This window comes from Musca autumnalis, unplaced genomic scaffold (assembly GCF_047663935.1).
Source record: "Musca autumnalis isolate F117 unplaced genomic scaffold, ASM4766393v1 scaffold_1, whole genome shotgun sequence".
NCBI lineage: Eukaryota > Metazoa > Arthropoda > Insecta > Diptera > Muscidae > Musca > Musca autumnalis.
The window spans coordinates 159255808-159271191 of record NW_027411644.1 but is presented as its reverse complement, the minus strand read 5'-3'; the positions used below and the strand labels follow the sequence as shown (position 1 = coordinate 159271191).

Here is a 15384-nt window from a genome sequence, read left to right as displayed (position 1 = left end):
GGCTAATACTGAATGACCTTGACTGGTGGATAGATGACCGGCCGGCCAACAAAAGTGAGTTATTTCGTAATATTGTAGAACATTTCATTATACTCGTAATTTTTCCCAAGTGTTAACGTGTCTCATTTGTTTCCGGATAATTGTCCTGACTTATTTATGACTTTATTAAAGGGGCTTGTAGGAGAAACTCACATTTTGTAGAATTACACCACTTAGATTCTTCTACTCGACTTTCGGACTCAGATATATGTATGAACGAATCAAGGCATGCTCTGTAATACGTGAGAATATCATCTGAAATGCCCTGGCTACACACAGAGAAGATATGTTGCGCGAACAATAATAATATTCTGAGGACAAAATAGAATATTTTAAAAATATATATTGTTGCTTCAACCATATATTTTGTGTCGGGCACCATAATGACACTAAATATTGTTGTAACAACAAAATATATTTTAAAATTGTTATTTTATTTTTTTTTCTCAGAATATGATTGCTTTTACAATATCTCTTCCTTGGAAGTATGCAGTTCTTTACGGTATGATCTCTACTTGGTTGCAAAAATTATGACAACCAAAAATGCCTCTCTTTCGTATCTTCAAACTTGACAGTATAGACAAATCGGCTTGTATTCATCAATTTAGATAAAAATCTTACCAAAGGTGGATTCCTTCTTGTCAGTATCGACAACTTAAGGGAAAGCTTTTTCTGCTTGATTTGCAGACACACTAATTGATAGTTGGTCAGTTTAGCAAGTATGTAGGTCCTACATACTTACCTCCATGCAACATTGTTGCATACCCCGGCAACTGCTGTCATAACTGTTGCATTAGGGTGTCCAAAACCGAAACCGGTTAACCGGTTAACCGGTTTTGAGTTACAAAACCGAAACCGGGTTTCGCCAAAAACGTCATTTTCGGTTAACCGAAAAAACCGGTTATTTGTGTCGGTTAACCGGTTTTAAAAAAGTAGTAATATTTTTAAAATTTCATTACAATTGTATTCTTGAAAGTAAAATAAACATAACTAACAAAAGGTACGGCTAAATTATAAATGTCAGATACCTTTAAACTTGAAAATATTTAGTGTAAAATTGCACAATTCCAATATAGTTCAATTGAACGATGTATGAAAAAACTCCGTATACGTAATATCACACGGTTGTTTGAATGACGTTATTCATACGTTTTTGAATTATTACAGTAAACTAAGAACTAGTCGAATTTAAGGTTGTAAAGGGTAACGATAACAAAGTACATTTTGATTCCGGCACGATAATTTGAGGTTCTCAACGCAAGAATGAGAATCCAGACTTAATAAAATGTAAATTTAATTCCGTTGGTACACAATCGTATATTTGTAAGGGCTTTTACTATTCTTAGAGCACAATTTCTGACATATGTTTGCTGTCTCCACTTTAAGGTTGAATGGTAAATAACAAGGATATTATCAGATAATTATATAATAAAGAATTAGTTATACTTAATTTACCCCTTGCCGCACATTTTTAATCAAATATTTATCAATTATGGGCAATTTTGTACCTATTTTTAAAACCGGTTTAAACCGGTTAACCGGTTTTGAAAATTTTTGAAAACCGAAAACCGGTTTTTGAAAAAACTGAAAATTTCGGTTAACCGAAAACCGTTTTGTTTGGAAAAACCGGTTTTTTGGACACCCTATGTTGCATATTCATGTGAGAATTACATTGACGACCTGTTTGTTTTATTTGTCGTGCATTTTTTTGCTACATAACAAAAACAATTTCAATTTTGTGGCATATTTTTTTATTTCGGTTTTCATGTTTAACGCGTGTTTTTTTGTTTGTTCTTCTGTTGGTTGTTATGAGCATCTGCCCACTGTGTATGATTATGATGACGGTGTATATGAACTTCAGCACATTTTTGTTTTGCACTCTAGACATTTGGTCAGTGGGTAAATTAAATGCAAGCAAGGAGTTAAAAGTAGAGAGGAGAGAGCGCGCAAAAAAGTATTCAAAAACAAACACTTATGCTGAAGTGTGCGAATAACATGAGTAGTATGCAAATTGTTTTCATTATTATTAAATTTAATTGAAAACAGAGACGCGGAGGCGTAGGCACAAAATTAGCAGGATGGAGGTAGAAAGGGTTGCAAAATATGGACTTTTTAAAGGACAATATTAAGAGGTGGGTTACTATAGGAGGAATTACAATACAGCCAAACTTCTATATAAAGAACATCTCTGTAACGAATTACAAGGTACAGGTATGAGTTCCGACACAAAATAATCTTTTTGTATAGAATTTTATCAATGAAGTAGTAATTCTTGCTTAAGTTAGACTACATTCCGCATGTAGCATTTTCCCTTTTTAATTGTTTTATCTGCAACTCAATAATTTTATAGTTTTATCTAAACATACCCCATATTTAGAGTTAGTGCATGACGGAGCGACTGACTGACATAATTGTTATACACACCACCGTGTAACCACGGTGACTGAATTTTTTCTACTGTGTGTATATGGGGGAGTTAAAGTTTTCTTTGAGTTAATTAACTAGCTTGTTATAAAACCCAACAATAACGCACTTCTTTACTGAGTAAGCTGAGCATAATTATAAGTTATCCAATAAATCACTTAAGTTATCGAGGCTTGACAAACTACTATCTTAAATATTCATTATTAATGGCTAAAACATGTCAAATGGCAACCACTTTATTGATATTTATTTTGGTAAAATTTTTCTAGAGAAATGCTTAATTAGAAATTTAAAAATTTTCTCTGAAAATGTATCAAATTAAAACGAGTAAAAGCCATCAAAATTTCAATGAAGTCGATATAAAAGGGATATAAAAGTTGATATTTGATTAATCAATTGGTCTGTTTATTTGTGTTGAAAAGAGGACTTCTTACAATGGACTTTCTTACCAACGATTTCCATTCCTAAAAGTGTCCTATAAACGTTTATGAGTGGCGCCCTTCGCTTCGGCAACGATTTAATTTTTAAAGTGTTCCATTTCCGTTGACTTTGAGCCGCCATGAGAAATCGAAATCAATTTAAACTGATTTTTTAGGATGTAAAGTTTCAAAAGTAAGTTTTATTGCTTAAAGTAATATTAAAAATTCCACAAATCCATCTTTTTATATCCTCTGCCTTTTAGCTAATTATTGGTACATACCATACTTTCTCAAAAATTATTTTCTGTTGTGCAAATGATTAAACTTTTGCCTGCTGATGACTAAAATAAAGTTTATTCCATTTAAATATAGAAAAAGGTCACGCACAAACCACTTTGGAATGATTTGTTATATTTTATGTTTTTTTTACCGAATCGCCTTATATGTAAGATTTTATCTAACCATAAATAAAACTCATCAAAATATGATACAGGGATAATAGGTTGTAAAAAAGTCATCACCATAGTTAATACGCAAAAATGTGCCTCGAAATAATTGTTTGAGACCCAAGTATGTTTGGACGAAATCCGTTTCACACAATTTGGAGTTTATGCACACAATAAATCTCGTAAGGGTCAATCTATTTTTTTCAAACTCTTCCATTTCTAATATTTTGTCCAAACTTTTATCAAGCTTAAAGATGAGCCGTATCGGTCCAACCTTTGGGAGCCTCTCACACAAAATTTAAAAATTGTAGCTAAAATGATGAGTACTATAACTCTCGAAGGGAGTCCATTTAGTATCTGATTTGGCCAAAACTTTTTACTTCGCAAACTTTGTTCCAAAGCAAGTCCATACTTCCCCTTATAAATACCTGAGATAATGGCCCAAAAGCTTCCTGCAGACACAATCTAAAATAAATGAAGAGCACGATTACCTACGAGTTGCATATCTGAATAGGCCGAAACTTTTCACATTGTTCACATTGTTAAATTTTTTCCAAATGCACCTGAAGTTCCAAAACGTTTTATATTGGACAAAGCACTCGAGTACCCCCTCTCGAAAGGTAAAAAAAAAACTTTCGCTTCGTGTACCATTTGGACATTTTTTTTGTTTTAGTGCCGCCTGAAAATATGGCCCAAGAGCTCTAAAAAATCCTAGAGTGACCAACTAAAATGGCTGCTTGGCTCGAAAATTCCGATACAAATTTCACATCTGTTGAAGAGGATATCGTAAACGAATCCATTACCAAATTTCTCTTATTTGGCAACATGCCGCCTCCTGATATTTGCCATCAATCTGAAAAGTTCCTCTGGATTTGTAGTAGCTTTTCCTTCAGCTTAGTCTGGCCAGACAAGAACTATGTATATGTTCAGTTTAAGAACACGCAAGAGTCTACTATTTTTGAAATTTTTTCATTTAGAAATTTGTCCAATAATTTAAAAATAGTAGATTCTTGCAGGTTCTGGGACAAAGCAATTGTTTAATATCAAAATGAATTCCAAGAACAATTGATTTACTTACTGCTTCGAGGATGGCTACTCTAATCGTTGGGATTATTTTTTGGTAGCTTGGGTTACTTTGGCTTCGTGCTTATGGAATCGACATTTTGGTGATGCACCTTGCACCGTCGCATAAGGTTGAGGATGACCGCCTTGTACACACAAATTCGTGAGTTTTATTCTCTGGCAAATTTTTAACTATGGTTATATCTTTAGTGTGGTGTTGGGTCATCTCGTTCATTGTCCGAATCGATCTTTTTCATTCCGTTCACTTAACTGAACTCAGTCGTTCACTTCGTTTCTTGGCTCATTTTCGTTCTATATTACACTTCAGTCCATCATTTCCTCTGAATATCGTTCGTGCTAGTTCCGCTCATCATCAGTAGTCAATCATTAAGCACATCGATATTTTATCATTTCTTTCAGAAAAAAAGAAACCAAGCCGTTAATTTCGTTCGATGGCTCATTTTTGTTTAATATTACATTCCAGTCTATCATCTTCTGGTGAATATAGTTCATGATTACTCTTTTCATAATCAATAGTCAATCATACAGCGCATCGATGTTATTCATTCCGTTCACTAAAAAGGAACCCAGTCGTTCGTTTCGTTCGTTGGCTCATTTTCGTTCAATATTAAATTCCTATCTAAGGAACCAGGTCGTTCATTTCGTTGGTTAGCTCATTTTCGTTCAATATAACATTTCTGTCGGTACTTTTCTTGTGAGTATCGTGCCCGTTTTAACAATCTAAAAGATAAGAAACGTTCACATATTTTTTATTTAAAAAAATATATATATTATTTATATTTTTAATTATTTTCGAATTCACCAAACGAATGATGTAAACAAGAAAAAATAACAAAATTAACGAAAGGTGATCATAACTCATTTTTCTTCATTATGGCTTTCCTATTTTTTTTTTAATTTAAGATATAGATAACGGCAACTAAAGTAAACCGATCTGTAGGCCTATTCTGCAACCTTTTTCGATTCTAAAGTTGTTAAAATTTCTTTTGTTTTTGTAACAACTACAAAACAAACAAATGAAATTGTTGTAAAATAAACAATGAGTAAAGTTGTTAAAAAGTTACTGAATAGGGGGTCTGAAGGATCTATTTTCACTTGTTAAACCTAATAAACTAGAAGAGCTAAATGAACGAGATAATCTAAATGAACAATAGGAACAACTAAAGTAAAATGATCTGAAGGAACTATATTCACTTGTAGAACCTAATAAACTAGAAGAGTTAAATGAACGAGATAATCTAAATGAACATACGAACGAATGTTCTGGATATGGTTTCGTTCTTTAATTTCGTTCCATTGAACTAGTTCGGTCATGAACCAAACAACTCTACTTCAGCGTAATATTGCTCAATAATCCCAGAGTATTTTTAGTAGAGGTGTGTAGTTCCGGAACTATCTATTTCATCCACAAAAACGCGTTTTTTATGTATCAACTCCGAAGATTAGAACTATGAAACCACAAAAAACGCTGAATTGAAAGATTATTTTAATTGTGTAAGTATATCTGTTTCCGAAATTTTTAGAAGGAAAAACGAACATTATGTCTGTGTCGGAACTATTTGGAGCTAGATTTGCCCAAATCGGCGACAAACAAAGTTCTTCGTTCGTGTCTCAGGACGAAAGTTTCAGTTGAGACATATGAATCAAATTTTCTGACCATTGTATTTAATTCTGAAAATCTATGCTCTCAAGGCACCTCATTCATAATGTCAATATTTTGTGGAAAATTAAGCTATTCCCATTTATGTTAATATTCGAAAAATTTTGGAAAATGCTGGTTACTTGTAGACACTTCTTTCCCCTAACTGTTTTTTTCCTTACAATGAAACAAAACTTATGCAACCACCTGCGTTTTATAATAGAATACAAAATACATATTTTTTATAATATGACCCTTTTATGTGGTAGCAAAAAACAACAACAAACATAAAAATATGTAAATTATTTTTTATTTGTTATTGTTGCTTTGTTAATTTCTGTTTCATCTTTTGTTCATTTATTGTTTGTTTGTTTTGATTCAATTTTCATTATGTTTTTCTTTGTTTTTCTAATGCCCGTCTATGAGGTAAAATTATTTAGATTTTCTTCTTTTGGTATCAAGTTGCTGTCTATGATGATTTTTTCGTTTATAATTTAATTTGTTTATTTTGGTTCTTTTCGTTATTGTTTTTTTACTTAAGTGCCAATCTGTTGGTGGTGTGTGGTGCTGTTTTTTTATTTAATTTTGCTACCGCCAAAGCGTTTTACAATTTTCGTCGAGTGTTTATAAATAATAAAACAAAGCGTTGTGAAAGAGCAAGCGAAAAATAAAAAAGGCAAAATCCGCAAAATGTAAACAATCAAAATAATACCGGTAACAAACGAGCCACAAAATATGGCAAACAAGCGTTGCAGCAAGAGCCAGAGAATCAAAGAAAAAAAGGCAAAGAACTTTTTGTTTCAGCACTAAGAAGAAGAAAAAAAGGTGTTGCAAAGGTGCGAATGCTTCGACATGAAACTCTAGGCTTGCTCACACAATACTACACCGGGAACATGATATAAAAATATGATTTAATGTTAGCGATAAACCACGTGTGTATTTAAATATGCGCACCAGGCTGAGTCTGGCGCCTGAGTAAACGTAATTTGTAGTAGCGCAAACATAAATAAATACACCGGGATTCACTATCTGGTGAAGGTGTTCTTTGTTGTGATTATTATTATTTTTTTAATATTAACACTAGTTAAGGTTTATTATAATTTGTTAAATATTTGCTTTATCATGAAAAAACTAATAGAAAAATATTTTGTTTTTTTTTTTTTGGTATTGTAGAAAAACAAAAAGAAAGCAGTACTTGCTCAACGCATTGTGTGTTTTTTTAAACCCCAACCAGCTTCGTGATATTTTCCCCGTGTTAATATTTTGCCATTCTATTCTTCATATGCATAAAATTCCCATTAAGTTTATAGTGTTTTTTAATCTTGTTGTGGCTGTCTTAACATTTGATTTGTGTGAATCGACCGACCGCATCACCACCGCATCTTCACTGAGTATCACAGGCATAGTAGTAACCCCTCTTCAGCACCCTTTGTTTAGCTGCATGTCCCTTTTGAGAAGCTGACTGACTATGTGCTCCAAACAATAATGATGAGATTTGAGTTCATAATCAAATATTATATCCGGTTTATTTACAACCATAAAATAACTATAAAAATGGTTATTTGTTTGTTTTTGCGGGGGCGCTATAAAAATAATCAGTGCTGTTTTTGCCATTAATGCCTTGTTAGACCACTGGTTTGTTGGGTTATTGCCTGTATTCGTCTACTGCTTTTGTTGTCGCTGATGAAAAAAAAAAATAAATAAACAAACCGATAGTTACGTGTTAATGCCAAGATACAAATCTTAATTGTTATCCCAAAACTAAATGCAAATCATGTTTTGGAGATAGGAACAAATACACATATTTTTTAATATTTTTAAAATTATGCATACAATTAATAATTAACGGTATCAAAAGCAGCACGTGAATAACAGTGGGAGAAAGAAGTTTACGTAGTTTTAGAGAAAGGATGGAAATTTTTAGAATTTGTCGATACAAACGAATTTCTATATAAGTTTTTAAAGCAGAAATATCTCCTCAACCATTTACTGGATTTATATTATATGCCAATTGACTTTAGCAGCGACTAAATATTTCAAATTAACCGGTTATTGCCTTACTTATATGTGAGCAAATAAGAACACAATTAGCATTTTCAAGAAAGAAAAAATCTCAAATTTGGAATAATTATTTAATTATTTGGCCACCTTAACATATTTTTTAAAGAATTCGATTTTTTTGTTTTTGTTTCTGCCTCTCTAAAAGAATTATGGTATCATCATCTGGACTCTATAAACTTTCGATAATCACCACCAGCTATGTTTCAAAGACAAATTATAATTTATGGGAAATTTTTAAAGATTTATTTCTTCTAATTCATAAACAATCCTTGTGTTTTTGAATTGCCAATATTTTTTATGGTCACCGGTAAAACCACCAAGAATTTATATTGCCGATAAAAATCGAAAAAAAATTAAAGACACCAAAAGCACAAGCTAAAAATAACAAAAAAGAAAACAAAATCTTGCTGGACGTAAGCATAGTAATCAACAATATGTTGTTGTTTATTATAAAACAACAAATCATTATTGCCACTTGTGAACAAACGAGCAGCTTCTTAACACTGAAACAAAGCTACAAAACAGTATCAATATATGTTTGTTGATAATTTACTACAATTTATGATTGGTGGCAATGGTGATGATGATGATGATGAAGGGGGGAAAAGACGCCACACCGTGAAATGAAAAGTAAAATATGCATATTTCGTGGATATTCCTAACAATTTATGTATTATTAATAATTCATTATATACAACAACAACAGAGCACCAAAAAATAAGCCGCCATTAGCCATGTGACGTCTTGAAGGCTCCAAATAGCCAAATTCTAAATACTTTGTGAAATTATGAATTGAAATTTAAATGAATAGAACTATAGATTCATGAATGGGACTTACCTCAATTCACTACAAAAACCATTAGAAAAGAAAATTTTAATATAAAACATATTTTATTGAATTTCTAAAATACCAAAATTTCAATATTTAATCATTTAATTCGTTCTTATCTTTATTGCAATTCTCAAAATATTGGTATTAATGCCAAATTGTTTATAGCCAAAGGAGAAACCCGGTTTCATATTTTAATGTGGTTAAAATGGATTATTATCAGTGTTCTTAAATTTTTATAATTGTGGAAACAAGTTTAATATTAATTTAATATTAAAATTAATTATTTATTATATATTCGGAAAAAATTGCTTCAAATAATAATAATAATAATAATAATAACAATAATAATAATAAATTATTTGAATTTAAACATGGAAATTTAAATAAAAAACATCATTTAAATAAAGCTGTAATTTTCGTTGTTATATATTTTAGAATTAATTAATTTAAAAAAATTAATAATTTCATAGGAACAAAGATGAACAAAGGGAGTCACGTCCTGTACATTCATTTATATTCATTTAGCTCTTACGGTTCGTTCAGCTCCACTAGTTCACTTGGTTTCTCGTTCATATAGCACGGTGTGCCTTAACTAATTTTAAATGAAAGGTGCTTAAGGTTTTGCGGATTCTGAAACTACAATGTTCATAGATGAGAAAAATAAAAAAAAAAAACAGAAAAATCGGCGGAGGGATTTGGCGGTCTAAGTTCACATTTTTAGGGCTTTCTTCGGTTTTCACGATTTTGCTTGAAAACCGCAAGCCCTATCGAAATGGGATTACAGAAAATGTTGTAGCAGTGAAAACTCTCTACAAGATTGGCCTAAATTGCATTTTCGTAGGTTTTACCATTCTTGAGATATAGAAGTTCAAATTGGGACATTATACTGACTGTATCGCCTTACTGAAAGAAAAACATTTCAAGAAACCTCACGTTTATTGTTCTGGATGGCCCTCATAAAATTAATTGAAAATGTGGAATTTAACCATTTGTTTTGAAATCAAGATATCACTCGGTTTTACTGTGTTCATCTGTAAAATAATGTTTGACAGTGTAGTTCCCGGAGCGAAACGATTTTTCTACTTCCTTTTCCCAAAAGGAACTAGTTGCTTAATAGTTCCGAGACCGATATTGTTCAATGAACCTTTCTTTTTCATCATTCTTTTAGTTTCCTTTATTCCAAATAATTCCGGGCCCGAAATAAATATTTGGTGAATAAATTGATATAAAAAATTACATAAAAATAAATAAATTGCAGCGATGTAAGGTGTTAGTGATCTACGTTTATTTAACAATGTGGCAGCATCTGAATAGTAAACGAAAATAACGAGAAATATCGAAGTGAGTTTTTTATGAAAAAGGCGATGAACTATACAAATGAAAAGAACTGAATGCACGACAGCAACTATATATGAACAAAAGGAAATAGATGAACGCAAGGGCCGGTTATAGTTACAGTAGTTCCTTGTTCGGAATAGTTCCCTGGAACTAGTTCATTTCGGAACTACACAACTCTAGTAATAAAAACATTTTATCACAATTCTCTCTCTTCCAATGATCCTGAAAGTTGCCAATTTGGGTCCTCTTGAAATTGTTGAGTGGATCTTCCTGTTGTTTCTATTATTATCTTTCGCAAGGAATTAAAAAATTCCATCGTATTTCATCCTTTTAAATATTTTTTATACATTATTCAATTCCATTGAAATATTTACTTCTTTACTAATTTTATTATTTATTTTTCTCTTCCAGGTAAGATAAGATCTGATCTAACACAATACGGAGGCATATCACCAGACATGGGTAAGAAATTTTCCACATTTTTTTTGTTTCAAAATTTTAAGTTTAAGTCGTAGTTAACTAATCCATAGTCTAGTAGTTGATTGAGTCCATACAACTTTCTGAGATTCTGGAAAGAAAAAATGAAAACAATTAAAAACTTTAGATCCATACAACTGCGGGATTCTCTGCAAAAAAGAAAAAATATTAAAAAAGAGATTACATAGTCTCAAAACTTCGCTACAAAATGAAATTCGGAATTAAAATATTCACTTCAAATTAAAACACTATTTCTTCAATGATCATTTTTGATAATCTTTCTGAGTTGGATAACGCTTCCTTTCAATATTTAAACACTATTACCACTAAACTGCATTTACATCTAACAGAATGTGTCATTTAAGTTGTCAATTTCATAGAATATGTGTTAAATAAATGCCCTTTAGTCCCAAATAACTTCAAGTGTAAAGTAAGTTTCAAAATAATGAAAAATCTGGGGTTTTATAAAAAAGTATTTTTAAGCTTAAAATTTCTCTAAAAAATTATTATTAATTACAACATGCAATTTAAATTGCTACATTTTCTTTCCACTGATAATTTTTAATGTATTTTACTAAAGATCCTAATTTTTCATTTCAATATTTTAAAACACTGTTACCATTAAACGGTATTCTTCAACAATACACATAACCATAAACAGCTGTTTTAAAAACAGAAAAAACATCCCACAAAAGCAGATATTTTTCCTATTAGTTGCGCATAACAACCTGGGTGGTTTCATGGAAAATTAACAGTTCAAACTATAGCTCAGCTATAGCTGCTTTGCAGCTGACCATTTCAGTTTAGCTTTTTTAGCGATTATGTCTTCAAGTGCTTGGTGGTAATCTCTTACGCTTTAGTTACAATAAAAAACTGAAACAAGGCATAACATCAAATTATAGCTAAAAGAAGATTTTTAAACGTGGCAAAAACAGCAACAACAATATTAACTTGTTGTTAACACGGTCTTAAACGGCATACGGCGGCGGCGGCATATTACTACTATTTAAACCTTGTTACTGGCATTTATCTTGGTGGCTACTACAAAAGCGAGTTGAGGCAACATTACTACCGCACATGTATTTTGTTCTGCAGCATGTCTGTCCATGTAAGTGTGGAAATGATTGATTTTTTTTGCTTTATGGTGTTATTGCAACTAGCTTCCTTCTTAGCACTACTCCAGCCAGCTTTAGAACTCTACCGACTTTGGAGTTTCAATTTTTTCTTCCTACTTTGAAAGATATTTCCAAAGATTATGGAAACTGATTATTCGTATTTAGGAATAAAAGTGATTTAAAGTGTGTTTATACGTTTAGCTGATAATCAAAAATTAAGGTGGCCAGATTAGGTTTTTTAATAAAGAAATAAATTGTATATATTTGTAGCTGTGTATGCCTAGCTATCAGTGCATCCATCATGCCTCCTTAGTCCGTGATACGTATTTATTCTATAATATTTTTATTTTATTTACCCGACACTTGCTTTGGCGCTGCCTCCTCTTTGAACGTCGTAGGTTATCAATCATTTTGATATGTCCATGCATATGTTTGGAATAAATTATTTTTATTATAGAAAAAAAAAATCGTACGTATTTACACAATTTGTTTAGCAAATTAAGTATTTTACACATTGTTGCCAATGGAAATGATGCGAAAAGCGTTATAAAAGTCGTATTATAATCAAATGTGAGGAAAATTATTAGTAACATTTAGTTATAGGAGAAGGAAAGTTACGGGTACTTACACTAGGCACAGTGGAAAGGAAAATGGAGAGTAAGGAGGGAGGAAGACTATTGTTTCGTATCTCGCCTCTGATCCTCATCAGTTCTCTAGTTTTTTTGTGTCTTCAACAAATAAAATTTGTTTTATTAAAATATTGAAATAACGACTGAATAATTAAACCTGACTATTTTGGAGAAAATAAAAAGAATTACACTCCAAAAATAAGTCGACACTTTGAACCCTAAAATTCAAAATGGCAAAGACATATAGCAATAAAGACCCGAACAAATGCATTTTCCAAAAACATATGCTAATAGTTACACATTTTGGTTACAGATGGCTACACAACTCACTGGAATTGATAACAGCAATGCCAATCGTTTTTGATTCCCATTTCTCGCGGCAGAAAACATTAACGTTGTGTTTTGTGGCTAAAATTTGTTTCTTCACTATTTTTTATTTTTTATTTAATAAAAAACTAAAGTCAACGCCGTAAAATTTGAGTTTTAATGTTTTTCTTGTCAATATTCCAATGAGTAACAGTTTTCGTTTAACAGAATGTTGCTATGATGTCGTAGCAACAGAGGTTAACTCCCCCTACAGTTAATTTTTCACAATTGACTTTTCCTATCTTATAATAGTTGTGTCTTTTTACTTTTTCAGTAATAATTATCCAGTAACTTCTTTTCAGAGAGTAAGAGAGATTTTACTCTTTGATACGAAAATAGAGAAAAAAGTAAAAAGACAGCATTTAGTAAACTTTAGCAAGGTAACAGTTGATTACCAAAACAAAAACATTGGCGCCAATGCATGAAAGAAAAACTAACTCCAAAGCAATGAAAAAGTGTTTCAATTTTAAGCAAAATTAATGAAAAACAATTAATATATTAATAAAATAATCAATAAATATAGCTGAATCGTAATATTTATAGTATTTTTCCATAAAAATCAGATAAACATTGAGCAGCTGACCATTAGCAGATGATTAAAAAACAGCTGATCGAACTTGCTAAATGTTGCTGGGAAAAATTCTTTCAGCAACTTTTAGCAATTTCTCAGCAAACAACTGTCAAAATTGTTCTCTCACTTCGCTCTCATTTACTGAACTTTTGTGTAAAAAGACAGCATTTAGTAACATTTCGTAATAATTATTACAAATTATCACGTAAAAAGACACAGCTAATATTGACATCTTTGAAAATGGTGTTAATATACCATAAAAATTTAAAAAATACTATGGAAGAACATTGTTTAAAAATGTGATATATATATTGTTGCTTCCACCAAATATTTTGTGTTCTGCAACATAAAGACACAAAATATATTGTTGTAGTAACAATATATATTTTTTAAATTTCTATAATAGCTTATTTTGTTTTAAAAAAATACTTATTCCAATTTTGCTTATCAAAATTTAAAAATAAAATATGTAATTAAAGAATAGAGAAGATATATATCATAATAACCCACATGCCCACAAAAAAATCAAACTGACAGTAAATTTTAACCGGAACCTTTAGAAATAAATACTAAAAAAAACTCCATATTGTATTATTTTAGCAGATAGTATAACCTAGTGTTATACAAAGCAATATGGAGTTTATTTGTTAGTTATGTCAAAAGGTTCCGATTAGATATTTATAGTCATTTTGATTTTTTGAGAATGTGGGCCGTTTTGGCACTAAGGGCCTCATATATTGTTGCAGCAACAATATATATTTTTAAACTTCTAAAATAGATTCGTTTGCTCTAATAAAATAATTTTGTCAATGTCAAAATAGATTGTTGCAGTATCAATATATATTTGTAAATTTCTAAAATAGCCTTTTTTACTAAGAAAATGATTTTTCTAATTTTCACAATTTTTAAAAATGTGTATTTACTTTTTTTTAAATAACATCAAAACAATTCTGTACAAAATGCGATAAATGTAGCATTCGATTTTTCGTGGAACGAACGTTTATATAAATTCGATATAAAATAACTTCTGAAAGTATTTTGCCTTGTAAATCCTAACAAAAATGTTCCACTTGATATTGCCTAAGGTTCAACAAATTAAAAAATACAGAGAAGAAAACAGAGTAATTAAAGAATGATAATATATATTATTGCTTCAACCACATATTTGTTGTCACGTATCATAGTGACGCAAATAATATTAATGCACCAATAATATAATTTGTTAAATACCTTATTTTGTTTTAAGAAAATTATTGTTCCAATTTTATAAATTTTTGACATTTTTATTTACATTTTTTCTAAATAACAAAAAATAATTCTGTATAAAATACGGTGAATCTAGCAGAAGGTTTTTCCGGGATGAACGAAATTGAACGAAAGTTTTTATAAATTCGAAATATAAAAAAACTTCTGGAAGTAAAGTCTAACAAAAATGTTTCGCTTATTCCTACCTAGGGTTCAAAAATTTTAAAAAATTAGAGAAGAAGAAAATGGAAAATATAGTCTTTATAATGTGATTATTGATTCAACCCAATATTTTTGTCGTTTGTAATAATTACACAAAATATTTTGTTGCAGGAACAATATACATATATTTTTAAATTTCTAAAATAACCTATTTCGTTGTAAACAAAATGATTGTTCCAATAAAAAAAATTAAGTAGAAAATTATGTAAATTAAAAATATGAAAATATATGTTGTCCAATTTGATAAAAATTTAAAAAAATAATTATAAATTAAAAAATAGAACACGGTGTATTTTAAAAATATGAAAAAATATATTGTTGCTTCAACCATAATGACACAAAATATATTGTTGCAGCAATAAATTAAATAAAATAATTAAATTTATTAAATAGCCTATTTTGTTTTAAGAAACAAAATTGTTCAAATTTTATCAAAATTTAAAAACAAATTATGATTAAAAAAAATTAGAGAAGAAAA

At 30.4% G+C, this 15384-nt stretch overlaps 1 protein-coding gene across 3 annotated transcripts in view; it reads left to right on the top strand.

Annotated features, from left to right (window-relative positions):
• The window catches only part of Ubx (Ultrabithorax), a 95944-nt gene that overhangs the window by 20395 nt on the left and 60165 nt on the right, over window positions 1-15384 (top strand). The window contains exon 2 of one of the 3 annotated variants that reach the window (XM_073958726.1): window positions 10693-10743. The exons of the other annotated variants lie outside the window; for them this stretch is intronic. Coding sequence (XP_073814827.1) covers window positions 10693-10743 — 51 coding nt within the window. The remainder of the gene's footprint in view (window positions 1-10692; window positions 10744-15384) is intronic. 3 annotated transcript variants of the gene reach the window in all.